At 31.2% G+C, this 19,222-nt stretch overlaps 4 protein-coding genes across 5 annotated transcripts; all 4 read left to right on the top strand.

Annotated features, from left to right (window-relative positions):
- Nucleotides 1-4: 4 nt before the first annotated feature.
- LOC130726954 (uncharacterized) lies at nt 5-3,992 on the top strand. Of its 2 annotated transcripts, none has more exons than XM_057578282.1 (10): nt 5-233; nt 1,098-1,359; nt 1,522-1,618; nt 1,735-1,856; nt 1,974-2,058; nt 2,154-2,329; nt 2,423-2,577; nt 2,693-2,810; nt 2,928-3,095; nt 3,354-3,992. In XM_057578282.1, the coding sequence occupies exons 6-10, from the start codon at nt 2,276-2,278 to the stop codon at nt 3,666-3,668; spliced, it is 810 nt and encodes a 269-aa protein (XP_057434265.1). In that variant the 5' UTR covers nt 5-233; nt 1,098-1,359; nt 1,522-1,618; nt 1,735-1,856; nt 1,974-2,058; nt 2,154-2,275; the 3' UTR covers nt 3,669-3,992. The 2 variants fall into 2 exon arrangements, with proteins under 2 accessions (XP_057434265.1, XP_057434256.1); XM_057578273.1 differs by having other exon boundaries at nt 7-233; nt 2,154-2,289.
- LOC130709859 (uncharacterized) lies at nt 178-2,166 on the top strand. Its single transcript, XM_057558988.1, has 7 exons — nt 178-233; nt 836-959; nt 1,098-1,359; nt 1,522-1,618; nt 1,735-1,856; nt 1,974-2,058; nt 2,154-2,166. The coding sequence occupies exons 1-7, from the start codon at nt 178-180 to the stop codon at nt 2,164-2,166; spliced, it is 759 nt and encodes a 252-aa protein (XP_057414971.1).
- A 4,668-nt stretch (nt 3,993-8,660) lies between the features above and the next one.
- LOC130709848 (uncharacterized) lies at nt 8,661-12,801 on the top strand. Its single transcript, XM_057558976.1, has 5 exons — nt 8,661-8,860; nt 8,937-9,859; nt 9,967-10,124; nt 10,166-11,183; nt 11,273-12,801. Exons 1-5 carry the CDS (start codon nt 8,661-8,663, stop codon nt 12,799-12,801), a joined length of 3,828 nt encoding a protein of 1,275 aa, XP_057414959.1.
- A 1,744-nt stretch (nt 12,802-14,545) lies between these two features.
- LOC130732163 (uncharacterized) lies at nt 14,546-15,681 on the top strand. Its single transcript, XM_057584269.1, has 2 exons — nt 14,546-14,865; nt 14,959-15,681. The coding sequence occupies exons 1-2, from the start codon at nt 14,749-14,751 to the stop codon at nt 15,235-15,237; spliced, it is 396 nt and encodes a 131-aa protein (XP_057440252.1). The 5' UTR covers nt 14,546-14,748; the 3' UTR covers nt 15,238-15,681.
- The last annotated feature ends 3,541 nt before the right edge of the window (nt 15,682-19,222 follow it).

The following is a 19,222-nucleotide window of genomic DNA, read 5'->3' as shown; positions in this document are numbered from 1 at the left end:
TGTTTAGTGAAAGGCCCAAACTGCTGTTTAAGAAAAAAAGCCCCAAACTTGCAACCCTAATTAGTATCGTGAAGTTTCATTCAGTCTTTGTATGTTCATCTGGATCGAAGAAGTTGTCTAAGTCGTTTGGAGATTCTTTTTATTGAGATTTTTATGGGGTTGCTCTTGTGTTCGATTATGAACGATGCAGTTAATTTGTTCAAAGTTGAATATGAGGATTGGATTCGAAACTGGTATGACAGATCTCTTTTGTTGAATCTTTTTTGAATTTTGTAGGGTATAGTTTTATTTGATCTCTGAAAGTTGTCTGTACTTATTTTGTTTGTTTTTATCTCTTTTGCCATTCTATTGAGTTTCGTCTACTGCACATGTGGTTGTTACCTATTAATATTTTTGTTAGGAATGAGGTATTATATATCATAGGCTTACGTTGGAGTAGTATTACAAGTTGTGCTAATTGTCCTCTCTTTTTGTAGAGTTGGTGGTGTTATGTCAGAAATCAAATGATGTGCTTGATTCTGTGTTCATAGATATAATTAATCTTCTTCTGGTTTTCTTGGAGTCATAAGATTATTGAAATGTCTATTTCAATCTTTCACTTCCTTGGTTTTCTCTTCTTACTGTTTTGTGTAATATATTAGTTTTCTGTAATGTTCTGAAATACAGGCAAGCTGATTAAATAATATTTTTAACTATCTATAAGTAGGAGTTACTTCTCTTCTGGAAGGAGATAAATCATATGCTATTCTCTTCCTCATTTAAACTCAATTGAGCTGAACCTTTGTTTGTCTACTATCACATATGGAAACCACATTGCTTCCTCTTCTACTATTAGGCCTAGGGCTCCCAGTTCAGATGTTACTAAGTTGACTGCTAGAGTCATTTCTTTATGGAAAACTCCTGATCGATATCTTCCACATGTGTTATCTTGCATGGAGATTATTTTGGTGGATAATGAGGTTTCTTTTCTTTTGTTTTTGTAGTCAATATTTAAGTCATGTTACTGATATGTTGGCTCATTTGTTATTTATTACGTGTTAAATGTTAATTTACTTGAAGCAAATCCATAATGGTGTAGGTTTGTTTATTTTGTGTAGGGTGTTAAGATTCAAGCATCAGTTTCTAAGTTGCAGGATGGAAATTTTGACCTCGAGGTTGGCTTTGTTTATAAGATATCATCTTTTAAGGTGATTCCAAATGATCGTCATGTTCGTCTTACGAACAACAGATTCAGGCTATTATTCAATGTTGAAACAAACATTTTTCTATCTGGAGATCCTTCAATACCTCGTGAAGCATGGTCCTTTGTTGACTCAGCAGAAATAGAAAGATCTATGGGAACTTTCCCACACTTGATTGGTATTTGTAGGATGAATATTTTTACATTCTTTAGTTATATTTATCTCTAGATTTCTGTGTATAATTTCATTTATATTCTAAAAAATTGATTGTTCTGATTGCTTGTATGTTACCACTTGAATGTGTTTGGCTTATATATGTTCTGTTTGTTTTTTTTATCAGATTTTATGGGGTTGTTGACTGCTGTGTCAACTGTTAGGCGTATTATTGTCCAAGGAAGGGTTTACAAGATGATAGTTATGCAAATTGTGGATCCAACGTAATTTGAGTTATTTTTATTTGATGAGTTTTGATTATGATAACCTGTTAAATTAATTTTATATCCAATACTAATTGTGAGTTGTCATTTGTTGAATTTTTATGTAATATGTTCAGTGGTTTGGTTCGTTGTTTGCTGCTTGGTGAAATGGTTGATTTATTGATGATGGAGCTGTCTTCAAACTGGATCAATCGGCCCATTGTCATTCTTCAGTATTTCCGAGCCAAATATATTCGGGGTAATTTCATAGACCACTTCAATATATATGTTTAAGAATGTTAATGAAATTCCAGATTATTAATTCGCTGAATGACAATACATATGTAATTGTGTATATTTCTGTCTTAAACTACAGGTGGAATTATTCTTCAAAACGTTCCTCATTTTTCAAGTCTATATATTAACACTAGTTTTGAGGCTGTGTCTTCATTTTCCCGCAGGTATTGAGTTTTGTAACAAAGCATGCAGTTTCTTTTTTTATTTGTAGAAGTTGTGAACTAACTTTTGGCCAACATAATATATTTTCTTGTAACAGGTTGATTGCATAAGGTATTAAGATTGATTTGGCTGTTGAGTGTATTTCTAAAACTCGTCCCCAGGCTAATATGAGGGATGATATGCTGAATATGCATCCGAGGAGAACCATAGCGCAGCTTAATGAATCCAACGAGGTTAATTCGAAATTGTTGTATATATTTATTAATGTCAAAGGTTATCTATTTCAATTTATGAAATCGACTTTGATTTTGTAAGTATCTTTTTTTTATGTATATGTATTGTACTAATGTGGTTAAGGTTGTACAGAATGTTGTCTCTATTACGCATGCTGGTATTCTTGGAGTTTTTAGAGATCAACCTTGGACGTATCCTTCATGTATATGTCATGAGGAATTGGTTGTGCGTAGAGGTGTTTATGAGTGTGTTAAATGCGACCGCTTTTTTTACAAGATGATTAGAAGGTAAGTTTGTTATTTTTGTAATTTTAGGAGCTGTATAGATGCTTATATTTTTTTGTTAGTTATTCCAATTCATTTATTTATGTTAGAGTTATTGATTATTAAGCTATATGATTAGGTATCGTCTGAAACTGGAAGTCTTTGATGGTGGAAATAAGGCTGTATTTTTCCTTAATGATGCCCAAGTGAAGGATGTGCTTAATATGCTCCCTGCTGATATTTTTAGTCCATTGGATGTGAGTATTTTTAATGTATTATGTTTGTTTGAGAGTAAATGAATTTGTAATAATTTACTATGTATGTAGTATGGATTACACTAATGTGTTGTAATTGTTTTTCTAAATTGTTTACAGCTTGATCTTGATTCTGAGTATCCTGTTGAAGTTGAGAGACAAGTTGTTGGTAGGGATATGTTGTTCAAAGTATCTAAGGTTCCTGGTTTGACATTTATTGGTTATCCTTGCTATGAGGTTATGCGAGTCTGCTCTGATCCTGAAATTACCTCAGTCTTCTTATCTGAGGTAACAAATACTATAGTTTTGATTGTAATTGGTGTTGATGTTGTTGTACGTAGTTCAAATACCATAATTGGTTTCATTAAAATGGCAGTTATTATTTTGTTGCAAGGTATAGTAGTAGTGATTATGTATTGTATTAGTTGTGTTTTGTAATTGACCTACAATATTTCTATTTATAGTTGTTGGAAATTTACATTTTCTTTATTAGATTGTTTGCGTTAATTGTTTTTACTGTGTTCTAATATCTAAAATACTTCTTAGGTAAATGAAGTTGTTGGGGATCAATTTGTACAAGCTGAAGTATCTGTTTCAAAGAGGGTGAAAAGGAAATTGAAGTTGGGCACTAATGGTAGCACTGATAATATAGATGTGAAGTTAGGGAAGGTTGAAGGAAATGTTTTGAGGAAGTTAGAATTTGGTTCCGATGATGTGTCGAGTTGTGAGGATGGAATGATTTTTGAAATCAATCGTCTCGAGGCACTTAAAATCTCTGATGGTTTTTTTGGTATTTCTGGATCTGAATTTGAGACTTCTCTGTCATCAACTTCTGGGAGCAAGGTTCAGGATATGGTGTGAGATGAAAATGAAGATTCTGAGTTGTAGATGTTCAGTAGTTGGCTGTGGTTGATGTTTGTTTTGGATCAAGACATGATTTTAATTGACTCTTAGCTGTTATCGTGACGGATGACACTCTTTTGTGTTTATATGGTGTCATTCATCTATGCTTTTTTTTTTTAATTAACTAAGTGGCTCACGTATAAGTCTTTTGTTAGAACCACATTTTGTTGTGCTTAAATGGAAGTTAGCATGTGGGTTGTAGCATTTTGAGTAATGTAATGTTTAAACATTGTGGCTAAGTCTGTTCACTATCAGTATGAGTGGTTTTTGTTTCATGGTGCATTTGTTATCGTTCTAATTATCCATTAATTTTTTTGATCAGTATACAATTCTAAGTTTGTGAGCTCCAACTTGACAGTTCTAAGTCTGTGAGCTCCAACTTGACAATTCTAAGTTTATTATCCTATGGTGTTAGTTTTTATTTACGGATGTTAGACTTATATATATGTGTTTGTAAATAAGTAGAAATATATTTGATGATGAGATTGGAAGAGCAGAATACTAAAAATGTATTTGTTGTAGTGGTGTATTTTATGTGTGAAAGGAATTGAAAATACATTATCAAGCCAACAAAAGACCAATAGAATGGAAGTAAAATTAAGTTAGAGCTACCTTATATCAGCTAAGACGAACAGGAGGAAAATAAAGAGTCTTTATTGAAGCACCCGACGCCAACACAGGCAGAATTAGAACAAAAAGAATAGACCAGCCCAAATGTGGCTTTAGCAACAAGTTTCCTGTTCGATTTAAAAAATGGATTTGCTATCTGGCATGGATTAACGTTTGACTCATTTAGATGAAGAGAAAAACTAACATTTACTGTTTTGGTTCTGTTCAGTATGGTAGTTTCTCACAAATGTGTTTAGATAATGTTTTTAGACTTTTACTATAGAAAACTTGAAGATAGTTTTTGTAAAACAGAATTTGTGGGTAATGGTGAATGGTTATAGAAATTAGAAGTGGACAATTGATTCAATGCAAATTAATTATTTATATTGGAGTAAAAATAAAAAAGTGGGTGTTTCGAATATTGAGGTATAATCTATTTTTTTATTTTAAAAAAACGAGGTTAAATTATGACTAACTTTCTTAACATGTAACAACTGGATAATTTGTAATTTAGGCCCCGTTTGGATAAACAGCTTGATTAAGCGCTTATGGTCAGCGCTTATTCATAAGCTATTTTTAAAAATTTATTGAAATAAATTAAAAATAAGTTGTGTATAAGCATAAGCTGTTTTTCATAAGCTATCCTGAGTAGCTTATGAAAATAAGCTGAAAATAGCCTATGGCAGACCATAAGCTGTTTGCATAAGCTTTTCCAAACACTGACATAAGAGCTTATGCTGTCAGATAAGCTCAAATAAGCTCTTCCAAACTGGGCCTTAATCCTACTTGATTTTACTTTGTGGTGTCATCATGCAGTGGCTTTCATCCCATGTAGCAATCTGTTCATTTATTGATTGAATAGGTTTATTGACTTGATTGAGGTATGACTCAATGGTACATTAAATGATATCCATATTTGAGGGTAATGGTTAATGATTACATAAATCAGAAGTGGACAATTGATTCAATGCAAATTAATTATTTATACTGGCGCAAAAATAAAAAAGAGTGTGTTTTGTATTTTGAGCAATAATCTATTTTTTTATTTTAAAAATATGAGGTTAAAATATAGCTAACTTTCTTAACATGTAACAACTAGATAACTTGTATTTTAATCCTACTTGATTGTACTTTGTGTTGTCATCATGCAGTGGCTTTCATCCAATGTAGCAATCTTTTCATTTATTGATTCAATAGGTTTATTGACTTGATTGAGGTATGTCTCAATGGTGCATTAAATGATATCCATATTTGTTCTACTTTGATTGGCCAAGATTATAAACAGTAGGATTTTTGTATTTCCTTTGTTCAAAATGATTGCTTTACATTTAATGCTCTTACCTACTATTGTCACTGAATTTGTACTTTGATACAATACTAAATATTTTAATTGTATTATGTAATAATTCTGATTGTTTTACCTATCTTGTCCAAAGAGTTGGCCTTACTTTTGTAGTCATCTATTTTGTATAATAATCACAAGTCTTATTGACAAATCACTTATCTATAGCTAGTTGTAGTGGTTCTAATATATCTTAATTTATAATGATAATTTTCTTGTGTGTAAGTCATGGTGAATGAAAAATGATATACGGCTCATGAACAGGAAAAATGTAGAGTAGTTAATAAATAATTATTTAATTGTTGTACTTTTTATTAATTCAAAGACTAAATAAATTAATATAAAATCTGATTTTCAAGGTGGGGTACGGGACTAAGTTTGGAGGTGGACATACATGTTAGATGAACATTTGTCTATATATTCATCATGTTGATAAACAAGTTTGGTTTAAAGCAACAAAGTTTTTCATTCTATAAATTTGATGAGTATCTGTATTGTATACTCAACATGAGTCCTTCAAGGAAGCTCTTCTAACAACATATCTTTGCTCTTTGGTGAGGTGCATTGTCTGTTCTTTTCTTCTTAATCAATTCTTAAACAAGACAAACATAGTATACATGTTTTTTTGTGATCAATTGATCGATCATAAGTTAGTAAGCTTTCTTATTTATATTGTTAGGAATGAAAAACCTTACTTTTTAGTTGTTCCATTGAATATTATTTGATAATTTTTAGTTGTAGGTGCTTGAGGATTTTACATTGGTTGCCTCTTGACTTGAATAGAGTTTCTATGATGCCTAAGGATCATCAGAGTTAGTCTTTTGTATGTATAAAAAGATCGGCAATCCATTGAGAGGTTTGTTTATATTGGTTTCTCTCAACTAAGTGTAGTGGTTTTTTGTGTTGTATAATTGTTCCATAGCTTAGAAGTCATTGTGCTATAGTACATTTTTATACCCATTTTATAATTATTGAAATTGCATGCTAAATTTTTTATTTGAATTTTTTGGTAGATATTACGAATGAAATTCAGTCATCAAGTTCTGTTCAAGGCCGTAGTAGTTGTGGTAAAATCTTGCTGCCCATATTTTAAGGTTTTATTATTAAATGGTATTGTTATTATGTAATATTTATTGGTTTTAGTAAGTTATGATTTTTTTCTAATATGTATTTTTTGACAGGATCAAACGAGACAAGTGGAGAAAACAATTGCAGTGTATTTGATTCGAATTCATTAGGGTCACATGTAGGGCCCAGTAAAAGTAAGTAGTAATTAGAATTTTGAATGGTTTTCTTCCTTTCTTTTGGATTTGATTTTTATTTGAATATATATTATTTAGTATTAGAGATAATAACAGAAGAAGGTAAATGAGAGTTGAGTAGAGTTGAGAAAAAAAAGTAGTAATTCTGAAGTATTTTAGTGTTAAATTTAGGTTTGATTTTTTTGTAGTTGTACTAAGGCATATGAGGTATAAGACAATCTCTAATGAATTCTTGTTTTCTAATGACATTTGTTTTGAATTGTTGTGGTGTAGAAATTCTGGGGAAGACATGGTAGTCAGTATCGTGCGTATCGCACGATACGTATCCCGATAAGATACGAAAATCAACCAAACGATACGTATCCCATGTATGTATCTTTTTGTGTTCGTATCGTGACCTGTATCGCACATATCGCATGAGTATCGCACGATACGTATCCCGATACGATACAAAAACAATTTTTCAAATGCCGTTTCATCTTACTCCCCTAGAAAAATTAGGGAGTGGGCATTTAATTTCATTAAAAATTAGTAAATTGCTCTATAAAGTGATGTTTTCTTTGATTCTTTCACCCTTTCACGTTCAACTTCACTTCAGCAGCCCTTTCATGTTTCACGTTCAACTTCAGCAGCCCTTTAATGACTTGGAATTAGGGAGTGGACATTTAATTTCATCTCTTTGATGTTTAGTACTTTAGTTTGGCTTATGGCTTGGAATTAGGTTGAACTTGAACTTTGTGAGACTATTTTTCTACTTATGACTTGGATCTTTGATTATTTTGAACTATATTTAGATGATATATTAGTATATTATTTAATTTATGACTTAATTTTTTGTGTGTCCGTATCTTACGATACACGTTACGATACGATACGCGACACGGAATTAGGGTCTAGCGATACACGATACGTATCTCGATTTGACTACCTTTCCCGTCTAACCGTGGACGTACAATAAGAGAGCCTAATATGGAACGTTCGAAGAGAAGGATCAATATGAGTTTGTGTTTTTCTCTTTCTATATTGCCTATGAGTTATAAGTGCATGATGAATTATTATATGTATATGTTTTAGAATTTTGTGGTAAATGATTTGTGTTGTTTATTTTTTTTGTTTGGTATTTAATTCTACTATTCTGATTCAATATTGTTGAATTATAATTGTTGAGTGAATTAGATTATTAGATTGTGTAAATATTTCTCTAGATTATTTTTGTTATTGTATATTATTTATTAATGTAATAATTGAATTTTGTTTTTTAGTTATTTTGTGTTTAGTCCTTAGTAATGATAGTTTGTTCATATTTTGTATTTAGTGTGTCATTCAAAGGAAGAGTTTGGTTTTCCTCGAATGAACCAGAAAGTTAATCGTAGTCATGACAACCTTAATTTGCACTTTGATGTGGCTGAGATTCAATGTAAGATTTATAAAAGTTAAATGCGTTAATTTTTTTTTTTTTTTTGTCATAAAAGTATAATGGAGAGTTCAATTTTTTCAGCATATATTGATCTTGGGGAAATGAATATGGCTTGTAAGCATTGTGGAGCTATGCTTTAGTATCATGAGAGAGCTGTAAAAGCAATAAATTGTGCTTCGCCAGATTTCTCCATTTGTTGTATGAAGGGCAAGGTTATGCTACCTTATTTGGTGGATAGTCCAGTTCTGTTGTCTAACTTGCTCAGTAATATTGATTCTAGGAGTCGTCACTTTTGGGACAATATTAGATCTTATAATAGCATGTTCGCATTCACATCCATTGGTGGCAAAGTTGATTGTGGTCTTAATGATGGACGAGGTCCTCCACAATTTGTTATAAGTGGACAAAATTATCATCGTATTGGCAGCTTACTCCCAGTTGAAGGTGATAATCCCAAATTTGCTCAGCTATACATATATGATACAAGGAATGAGGTCCAAAATAGAATGAATCATTTCAGGTATTTTTTGTTTTTGTTTTTGTATGGCTCCATGTGAATATGGGGTGAATTTTGCTAATACCTTGAAGTTATGTAGGGATGGCAAAACCACACTTGATAGAAGTTTAGTGGTAGATTTGATTGGAATGGTGGATGAGCACAATGTTTTAGCGAAGTCTTTTAGAAAAGTTCGAGATCATGTTGAAGTATTTGATTCGAATCAGGTTGCATTAAGGTTGTTTAGGAATCGGGTGCATGATCCTAATACGTACAATCTTCCAAGTGTAGATGAAGTTGCTGCTTTAATTGTTGGTGACTTTGATAGTTCTGATTGTGGTCGTGATATTGTACTTCGTACGGTTGAGGGTACGTTACAGAGGATTTATGAGACGCACTCATGTTTCTTGCCCTTACAATATCCGTTGTTGTTTCCTTATGGGGAAGAAGGGTTTGCAGAAAAGATGGGGTTTGGTGGAATTAACTATGACAGCTCAATTCACAAGCGGGAAAATTTGTCACTTCGTGAATGGGTTGCATTTAGAATTCATGAGAGGCAATTTGAAAGCAAGAGGATAACCTTGTCTCGTCGATTGTTCCAACAATTTGTGGTTGATTCTTATGCTATGGTTGAATCTAATAGGCTTTACTACCTAAGGTACAATCAAGATGCTATTCACAAAGATTTCTTAGCTGGGCTTGAGGATGCTATTACTCGCGGTGATAATGATTCTTCATCAATTGGTTCTAGGATTATACTTCCATCTTCGTTTACTGGTGGAAGACGTTACATGTTTGAAAACTGTCAAGATGCTATGGCAATTTGTGGAACATATGGATACCCGGACTTGTTCCTTACGATGACATGCAATCCTAAATGGCCTGAGATTGACCGTCATGTATCGGGTTATTCTTTGTCTGCATATGATCGTCCTGATATTTCATGTCGAGTTTTTCGCATGAAATTAGATCAACTAATGACAGATTTGAAGAAAGGTGAATTCTTTGGGAAGGCCATTGCTGGTAAGTTGTTTATTCTCCAGTTTTGTTGAGATATTTAGGTAGAGTAGTAATAGGTGATTTTGGTTTTCTTTTCATTTTTAGCGGTAATATATTTGATTTTTTATTAGGTATGTACAACATTGAGTTTCAGAAGAGAGGTTTACCACATGCTCATATTCTACTGTGGTTGAGTCCTGAGTACAAGTTAAGTTCAACTGCAATGATAGACTCTGTTATATGTGCTGAGCTACCAGATCCTAATTTGTATCCCTCATTGTTTGAAGCTGTATCTAATTATATGGTGCATGGTCCTTGTGGATTAAGTAGAAGAGAATCTCCTTGCATAAAGAATGGGCGTTTTCCAAGTTTTTCCCGAAAAAATATGCTGAAGTTACAACTTTTGATAATGATGGGTATCCAATCTATAGGAGGAGGAATACTGGTATCTCCACCAACAGGAGGGGGGTTGATTTGGACAATGGTTATGTTGTTCCATACAATCCGAAGCTTTTGATGAAATACCAGGCACACATCAACATAGAGTATTGCAACAAATCGAACTCTATTAAGTACTTATTCAAATATATAAACAAAGGTGTTGATAGGGTTACAATGTCTATGTCAAGCGGTAACAATAAGCACGACGAAAGGATGGAGAATGACGAGATCAAACAATACTTTGATTGCAGATATTTGTCCCCGTGTGAAGCTGTGTGGAGATTATTCATGTTTGATATCCATCATAAATGGCCACCAGTTCAGAAGCTCACGTACCACTTACCTAGGAAGCAAGTTGTATTGTTCAAGGAACATCAGGTAATTGAGCATGTACTAGAGAGAAATAAAGTTAAGAACAGTATGTTCCTAGCATGGATGGATGCAAATTCTAAGTATCCGGCCGGTAAAGGATTAACGTATGTTGAGTTTCCGGCATCATTTGTTTATGATCCAAAAATGAAGTCATGGCACCCAAGGAAACAAGGGCTTTCTATTGGCCGAATCAATTTTGTTCCTCCTGGCCCAGGTGAATTGTATTACTTGAGAATGTTGTTGAATGTGCAAATGGGTTGTACAAAGTTTGAAGACTTGAGAACAGTGAACAATAAGGTATATGACAGTTTTAGAGATGCGTGTGTGGCTTTGGGATTGTTGAAGGATGATCGTGAATATATTAGTGTTATACTTAATGTGGCTACACTGTCTTCTGGGGCTTACACAAGAGCTTTGTTTGTTTCCTTCTTATTGGGAAATTCCATGTCTAATCCATTGCATGTATGGATGGAAACTTGGCATCTTTTGGCTGATGGAATTACCTATGATTTGCGGAGAAAGCATAACAATTTAGGTATTTATTAGCTTTGATAATAGAATTATAGTTTTTATTCTTTAGTATGCAAATGAAATTGATTAATTCTTATTGAAATCATGTTGTAGATTTGGTGATTAATGATGATCAATTGAAAGATTTGTGCTTAATGGAGATAGAAAAAGTGTTGATGATGAATGACAAATCACTTAAAGATTTCCATGGCATGCCAAATGTTGAGCGTAGTACTTTAAACGAGTTTGGTAATGTTCTTCTATTCAATGAGCTAAATTTTGATATGGCTGAGATGAAGAAATTACATGAGGAATTCTTTAATAAGTTGAATAGTTGTCAAGGCAAGGTTTATCATGAGATTATTGATGCAGTTGAGAAGGATAATGGTGGTTTTTTCTTCGTTAATGGACATGGTGGAACTGGTAAAACCTTTCTATGGAAAACTTTAACCTACAGGTTGAGATCTGAGAAGAAAATTATACTAAATGTTGCTTCAAGTGGTATCGCTTCTCTTCTACTTCCAGGTGGTCGTACTGCACATTCACTTTTCTCCATTCCTCTAAATGTCAATGAGGATTCATGTTGTGGGATTGCTCAAGGTAGCCCAAAAGCTGAATTACTTCAACGAACTAGCCTTATTATTTGGGATGAGGCACCAATGGTTAATAGATATGCCTTTGAAGCATTGGATAGGACATTGAGAGATATAATGAGATCATGTGATCCAGATAGTATTAATAAACCATTTGGTGGCAAAGTTATTGTTTTAGGTGGTGATTTTAGACAAATCTTACCAGTTGTCCCTAAAGGCGGTAGAGCTGAGATTGTGATGGCTACCATAAACTCATCTAGATTGTGGAGATTTTGCAAAGTGTTGACATTGTCAGAAAATATGCGTTTGTTAGGTAATCCAAATGATCAAAATGTTGAAGAGATTAAAGAATTTGCAAAGTGGGTGCTAGGTGTTGGAGATGGAGTCTTGGGTGACTATAATGATGGTGAATCTCTTATAACAGTACCGGCAGAAACATTGATTCAACAATCTTCCAATCCTGTGAGTGATATTGTACATACAATGTTTCCAAATATTCTTCAAAATATTGGTTCTGTTGAGTATTATCAAGATAAGGCAATATTGGCTCCAACTTTAGAAGCTGTTGATGTTGTTAATAAATATGTGTTATCATTATTTGATTCCAATGAGGTGACTTATTTAAGCTCTGATTCAATATGGGGCGTTGATGAAGAAGTTGGTATTGAAGCTGATTGGCTTACGACTGAGTTCCTTAATGATATCAAGTGCTCGGGTATGCCTGATCATAAGTTGGTTCTTAAAGAAGGATCTCCTGTCATGTTAATGCGAAATCTGGATATATCAGCTGGTTTGTGCAATGGGACTAGACTTATTGTTACACATCTTTTGCCAAATGTTGTTGGAGGGATTGTTATATCCGGTACACATGTTGGAAAGCAGACCTTTATTGGAAGAATGAATTTGATTCCAACTGATGAAAGTATGCCAATTAGGTTCCAAAGAAATCTGGGCTTAAGGTTCTTGTGTGCAATGAGGATGTTGCTCAAAGGAATCATACGAAAAACATTGTCTATAAGGAAGTTTTTCAGAAAATATATAATTAAGTAATACTTAAAGGTAATTGTTTACTATTGGTTACAAAATATATAATGATTTGGGGTTCATATATGAAGAAGTGGCTTCTAATGTAAAAGAAAAAGAAAAGGACCAGGTCTGTAATTAATGTTCTTTTAGTTATATTATTTATTTACAATTGAATTTTTTTTTGCTTAAGGGTTCACGTAAAGTAGGATTGTTTCCCTAACCCCGTTATTGTGTTGCTTGTCTGCAAGGTTTGTAGCCGTTCTTTTTATCTTCTTCTATTCAATGTAATGCGCTTTCGTTTTTGTTTTTTTATTTTGTTATTTCATTACTGAAATGTAGAGGTGATCGAAATTGAAGAATTTTGGATAAAATTTAGGAGTAAATGGAACCCTAATTGTTAATATCACGATCATCGTGCCTGTTCGCCGAGATCACTGGGTTTGATTCTGCTTTTGGTTTCGTTGAACTAGAGCAAAATCAATTGATCACTATCTCTTCGTGTGTGATTGCTTTGTAGTTTCAGGTTTGTTCTTGTCTTTGTTCTTTCATATTTCAAGTTATATTTGATAGTTGATCAATTTTGGATTTCATTTTTCATTTTATTTATTTCAAAATATCAATTTTGTGAATTTTCTACAATGATTTCTTAGACCCATATTTGTTTGGTACTGGAATCTTTTTCCTATCACCTGTATCAATGAGGTGTGTAAAAACACATAATTTTGGCTTTTGTTCGTAAGTGTATTCTGTAGTTACGTTCCATTTGCTCAGATGAACACTATTTTGGGGTCAAGGTGTTTGTTGAAAATGACATATGTGTTTGTGTTTTTTTGAAATGTAAAGTTGAAGTTTTTCATTCTTATTCTGGTCAATTGTTGGAAGTTGAGTTTTTACTGTCCTTTGTCTTGATTAGTGTAGGTTTGATTGTGGAAATTTTAAATTTTGGACTGCCCACGAATTTGGAATAATTAGTTGATGTTGGCCATTGTTTTTTAGTTGATTTTATTCATCTTTGTGTTGAAGTCAGTTTATTGTCTCAAGGCCGTTGTATTGAGGTTTTTAGGAAGTGATTTTTGATGGATAATCAGATGTACTGATCTTATTTGTGTATGAAATAATTGGAGAGAGGTTAGAATTGTGTAGGGGAGTTAGTGTACACTCATTCAAAGGACACTTTGGTGTTAGAAAATTGCCCAAATCATGATATTACATTTGTCTTAATGGGTTTAGTTCTTTTCTCTGAGGAGGGGAAAAAATGATCTTTGTTTTTTTAATGGGTTTCTGGATACGTTTGAGAGGGATGGATGTTTACATTCCACTTTGAACCTTCGTAAATTGAAGTTTTTATTCAAATTATTATTTTTAATCATGTAAGACTGAAGTTATAAGTTATCAATTTCTCTATCTCTATTGTCCTGAACTTAATTTTTGTGATTTCTGTAGTGATTATGCATCCGTTTTCCTTAAGAGGTCCTATGTCTAATCCAAGGATTTTTTATAGACTAATTGAGATGGGGCAGGTAAATATTAGTTGATTTTCTTTACTTTTTTTCATGATATATATGTGTATCATTGATTTGATGTATCCCTGATTCTTAAACCTTGTCGAATATTCAGCGGCATGTTGTAGTACCAAGACGATTCCTAGGTTATTTTGAAGAAGAACTCTCTGAGGACGTTGAATTGCAAGATCCTCTGTGGAACACATTCTGTGTTAGGTTTTACTATGATCAGAGTGAACCGAGAATTGGGATTAATTATTCCGAGTTGCGAACAGTGCACCAAATTAATGGAGATATAATTGTTCAGTTTATTTACCTAGGTGGTTGTAAGTTTAGTATACGTATTTTTGATATCAACCTCAGCGAGATCAATTATAGAGAGCGGTGTCGCCATGTTGGGGAGAGTGTGGCAGGTCCAAGTAAAGTTATTATTGATATATTATCGGATGATGAAGGAGAAGATTCAAGTATGGATTCTGTTGATGATTCTGATTATGAGGATGAAGGTGATGATTATGTTGACCATGAGATGTTGATACACACTTTTGATCTCACCGCTGATCTAATGAATGGATCCCGTCATCTGGTTTGTTGACTTATTTTGTCTATGTGTATGGTTTTTTAATTGTAGATATGATTGTTGTTGATATACTTATCATAATCCACTCTAATTTTGCAGACAATTCCTGATTACATTCAGGTAGAATGTTTCCGTGATTTGAGTACTGAAATCAATGTGCTTCTTCCTAATGGAAGTTGGAGAAGATGGGAAATCATTTGGTACTCATTTGGGGAGGAAAGAAGAGAATCTGGCATGATGGGTGAGGTCCGTGGTCCATGGTTTAATTTCTATAAGGAGAATTTTTTTAGGCTTGGAAACACAGTTCGTCGACACAAGTTGCAGCTTTGGAAAATGGGGTTACCAAATTGTTATAAGGTGGTTGTATTGGTTGAGTAATCTATCACAGTGAAATCTCAATTGTGTCATTTTTTTGGTGTAAATGGTTCTCGAATTGATATAATATGTTTTGGTACAAGTTTCCTGTTATGTTTCATGGTTTTTTCGTTTGAAGCTATGATGTTGGTAGAACTAGAGTTTGTTCATACTCTTATGGTCTTTAATTTTGTGAACAATTAGGATATTCTGTCAACTTATGGTCTTTAATTATGTATCATATTTTCACTCTAATAAGTGTGTGTGTAGTTTCGTCATAGAAGAGGTGCAATTTGCATGATTGGTGAGGTATGTTGCTCGTGGTTTCAGGTCTAATAGAGTAAGTTTGAGAGGCTTGGAAATTATGTTGCAAAGCACAAGATTCAGATGTGGAGGATGGTGCAGTCAGTTAGTTTTAGGGTGCATGTTTACACTGTACGTGTAGGATGAAGAAGGTGTTATTTTGTTTTAATTATCCTTTTTTTTTGCTATGTGAAGGACCCCCCCCCTAATTGTTGTACCTTTGGTTAGCTTATTTTTTCCTTGAATATTTTAAAAGTTTTAGGACAAATGTTGTCAATGGTTTTTTTTAAGTAAAGTCAAGGTTACAATAATTGGTATTTGATTAGAAAAATCTGATAAATTGAGGAACTGCTCGTCCGTGCATTGCACGGAAACGGGCTAAATTCCTAGTATATATGTAAAGCACACTTGTGTTTTTGCATGCAATTAATGTATTAAACCATAAATGCTCACATACCTTTATATTAAATACATTAAAAAATAAAAAAATTAATAATTTAAAAACTGAAAAAATTGTATTATAAAAACCTATTCAACTACTTATATTAAATAACAACATTCATAGACTTAAAATTGACTTGAGCTTTGCATTTGACAAATTTAAAAAATAAAAATAAAAATAATAATATTTATTAATAAATAATTTAGATAAAATACTTTTAAAATAAAAAAATTTCTATCAATATATATCTATCTATATTGTACTTGGGGCTCTTATTTCCCAAAGTAATTATATATATATATATATATATTTGGTTTTTCCAAAAAAAAAATATCTATCTACCTATATCTATCTATCTATCTATATACATATGTAAAACACACTTGTGTTTTTTTTTTTTTTGAACTCAGCACACTTGTGTTTTTGCATGCAATTAATGTATTAAACCATAAAAGCTCTCATACCTTTATATTAAATACATTAAAAAATAAAAATTTAATAAACTAAAAACTGAAAAAAATTGTATTATAAAAACCTATTCAACTACTTATATTAAATAACAACATTCATAGACTTAAAATTGACTTGAGCTTTGCATTTGACAAATTTAAAAAATCAAAATAAAAAATAATATTTATTAATAAATAATTTAGATAAAATACTTTTAAAATAAAAAAATTTCTATCAATATATATCTATCTATATTGTACTTGGGGCTCTTATTTCCCAAAGTAATTATATATATATAAATATATATATATATATAAATATATATATATATATATATTTGGTTTTTCCAAAAACAAAATATCTATCTATCTATATATATTAGTAAAGCTCACTTGAGCTAAGTATTAAGTACAAATACACATATGTATTAAACCATAAAAGTTCACATACATTTATATTAATACATTAAAAAATAAAAAATTTAATAAACTAAAAACTGAAAAAAATTGTATTATAAAAACATATTCAACTACTTATATTAAATAACAACATTCATAGACTTAAAATTGACTTGAGCTTTGCATTTGACAAATTTAAAAAATCAAAATAAAAAACAAAATAATATTTATTAATAAATAATTTAGATAAAATACTTTTAAAATAAAAAAATTTCTATCAATATATATATCTATCTATATTGTACTTGGGGCTCTTATTTCCCAAAGTAATTATATATATATATATATATATATATATATATTTATATATTTGGTTTTTCCAAAAAAAAATATCTATCTACCTATATCTATCTATAAAAATCAACTTTAAACATATCTAATGTAAAAATCACTTTAAACGTTTTCATTAACATTTTCCTTTGTATAAGTTAAATTAAAATATTAAAAATGAATAAAATTTCCAAAGTCACTTGAAAATTTGTTATAAATATATCAAAAAATAAAAAAAAATCCTTTGTATTATATACATTAAACTAATAATGAATCAATAAAATTTACAAAGCAATAAGTTAATCAACTACCAACTAAATTTCATGTTAAAACTATTCATCACAACATGAGGAGAGTTTTTAAATAATAATAATAATAATAAATAAAATGCAATAAACAATAAAAAAATTATCCTTTGTGATAAATATATTAAATAAAAAATAAATAATAAAAACTGAAAAAATTGAATTTTCTAAAACGACTCAACTGCTTTTATTAAATAATGATATTTAAAAACTTAAAACTTGACTTAACTTTTGCATCAATAAAAAATATTAAGAATTAAAATTAATCAATCATCAAATAATATTTATTAATAAATAAGTTCGATAAGAATTTTTAAAATTTAAAATTTTGTTATAGGGTATTTACTATTAAATATAATATATGTGTGTATTATGTAACAAAAATATATTTAAATATACTTTAATTTCTATTCATTATATATTAGTCAAAATGACTTGAGGAAGCATAACAGAGGAAATAATTATTACAACGTTAAAAAATTTGAATTTACTAAATAATGTTTACTCTATTAAATTTATAACTTTTTATAATTGAAAAAGTTGAAATTAAATTATTTATTTTAGTCTTAACAAGTGTATAACTATTTGGAAAATTGTGGTTATCTCTTCTGAAAAATGACTTTCCAGGTATAAACTATAAATTGTGAAAATATACTATTAAAACTAATATGATGATATTAAAAACTTATTACGTAATTCAAAATATTTAAAATTAACTGTATGATTTTTCATATTACTAAATAAATTATTAATTTTTTAAAATCACATTATTACTAATTATTAAATATTAATTATTAAATTTAGTAGTATTTATATTAATTATTTGCAAAAGAAATTGTAAAAATATTTATTAAAATGTCTTAACACAATTTTTTTATTTTCTATTTTAGAATTAATCTAATTTTGATTGAACATGTAATAACATTTAGATAATGTTAATAAATATTGTAAATGAACCCGTGCAACGCACGGGTATCATATCTAGTATATATGTAAAGCACACTTGCACAATTACATTAAATACATTAGTAAAGATTGCATACTCATGATATTGAAAATGTGAAAAGCTTTGTATCAAACATTGATGTTATTATTTCTATCTTAAGATTAGCTCGGATTCATGGATTCGGGTTCCCTGGCAGCGTTGATGGTCCTTACCCTTTCTGGTGTTCGTGAGTGTGGAGGGTCCGTGGTTGGTGATGACATTTTGGGCGTCGTGGGTGATTTTGGGTTATTGGTGCTGTAACTAGGGCTCTTGGATATAGCTGGCAGTGATCACTTTGTGGTTTATATTTGTTTGATGTACTGTGATATTTGGGTCCCAATGTCGAGTCGAGCTCTATTTTTGTTGGGTTTGTGTGACGTTTGCCACACCGAGGTCCCCGATAGATGCTTTTCTCGTAGGTTTTAGGTATTTATTCGCCAGGTAATAGTCTTAGGACTCTCATTGTAGCATTGTGGACTATTCACACGTTGTGTGTTATCTGTACTATCAACCTTATAATTATATATATATATATATATTCTGTTTTCAAAAAAAAAGTATTTCTATCTTAATTATTTTTGTTTCTTTAAGCCTATTTTGTATAACAGCTTACAAAACCTGCATTATGTAAAAAAGGCTATTTAATATATGTAAAAAGGTAAAATATATGTAAACCTCATACATTAAGCAATGAAGTTGAATAAAGGCTATTCAACTTAGTATTTCATAACAGCTTCCATTTGGTAACCTGCATAATGTGAACGGATGTAACCTACATTATGTAAAAGAAAGCTAT

Source organism: Lotus japonicus, chromosome 1, assembly GCF_012489685.1.
Source record: "Lotus japonicus ecotype B-129 chromosome 1, LjGifu_v1.2".
NCBI lineage: Eukaryota > Viridiplantae > Streptophyta > Magnoliopsida > Fabales > Fabaceae > Lotus > Lotus japonicus.
This window is presented reverse-complemented; position numbering and strand designations above follow the sequence as displayed.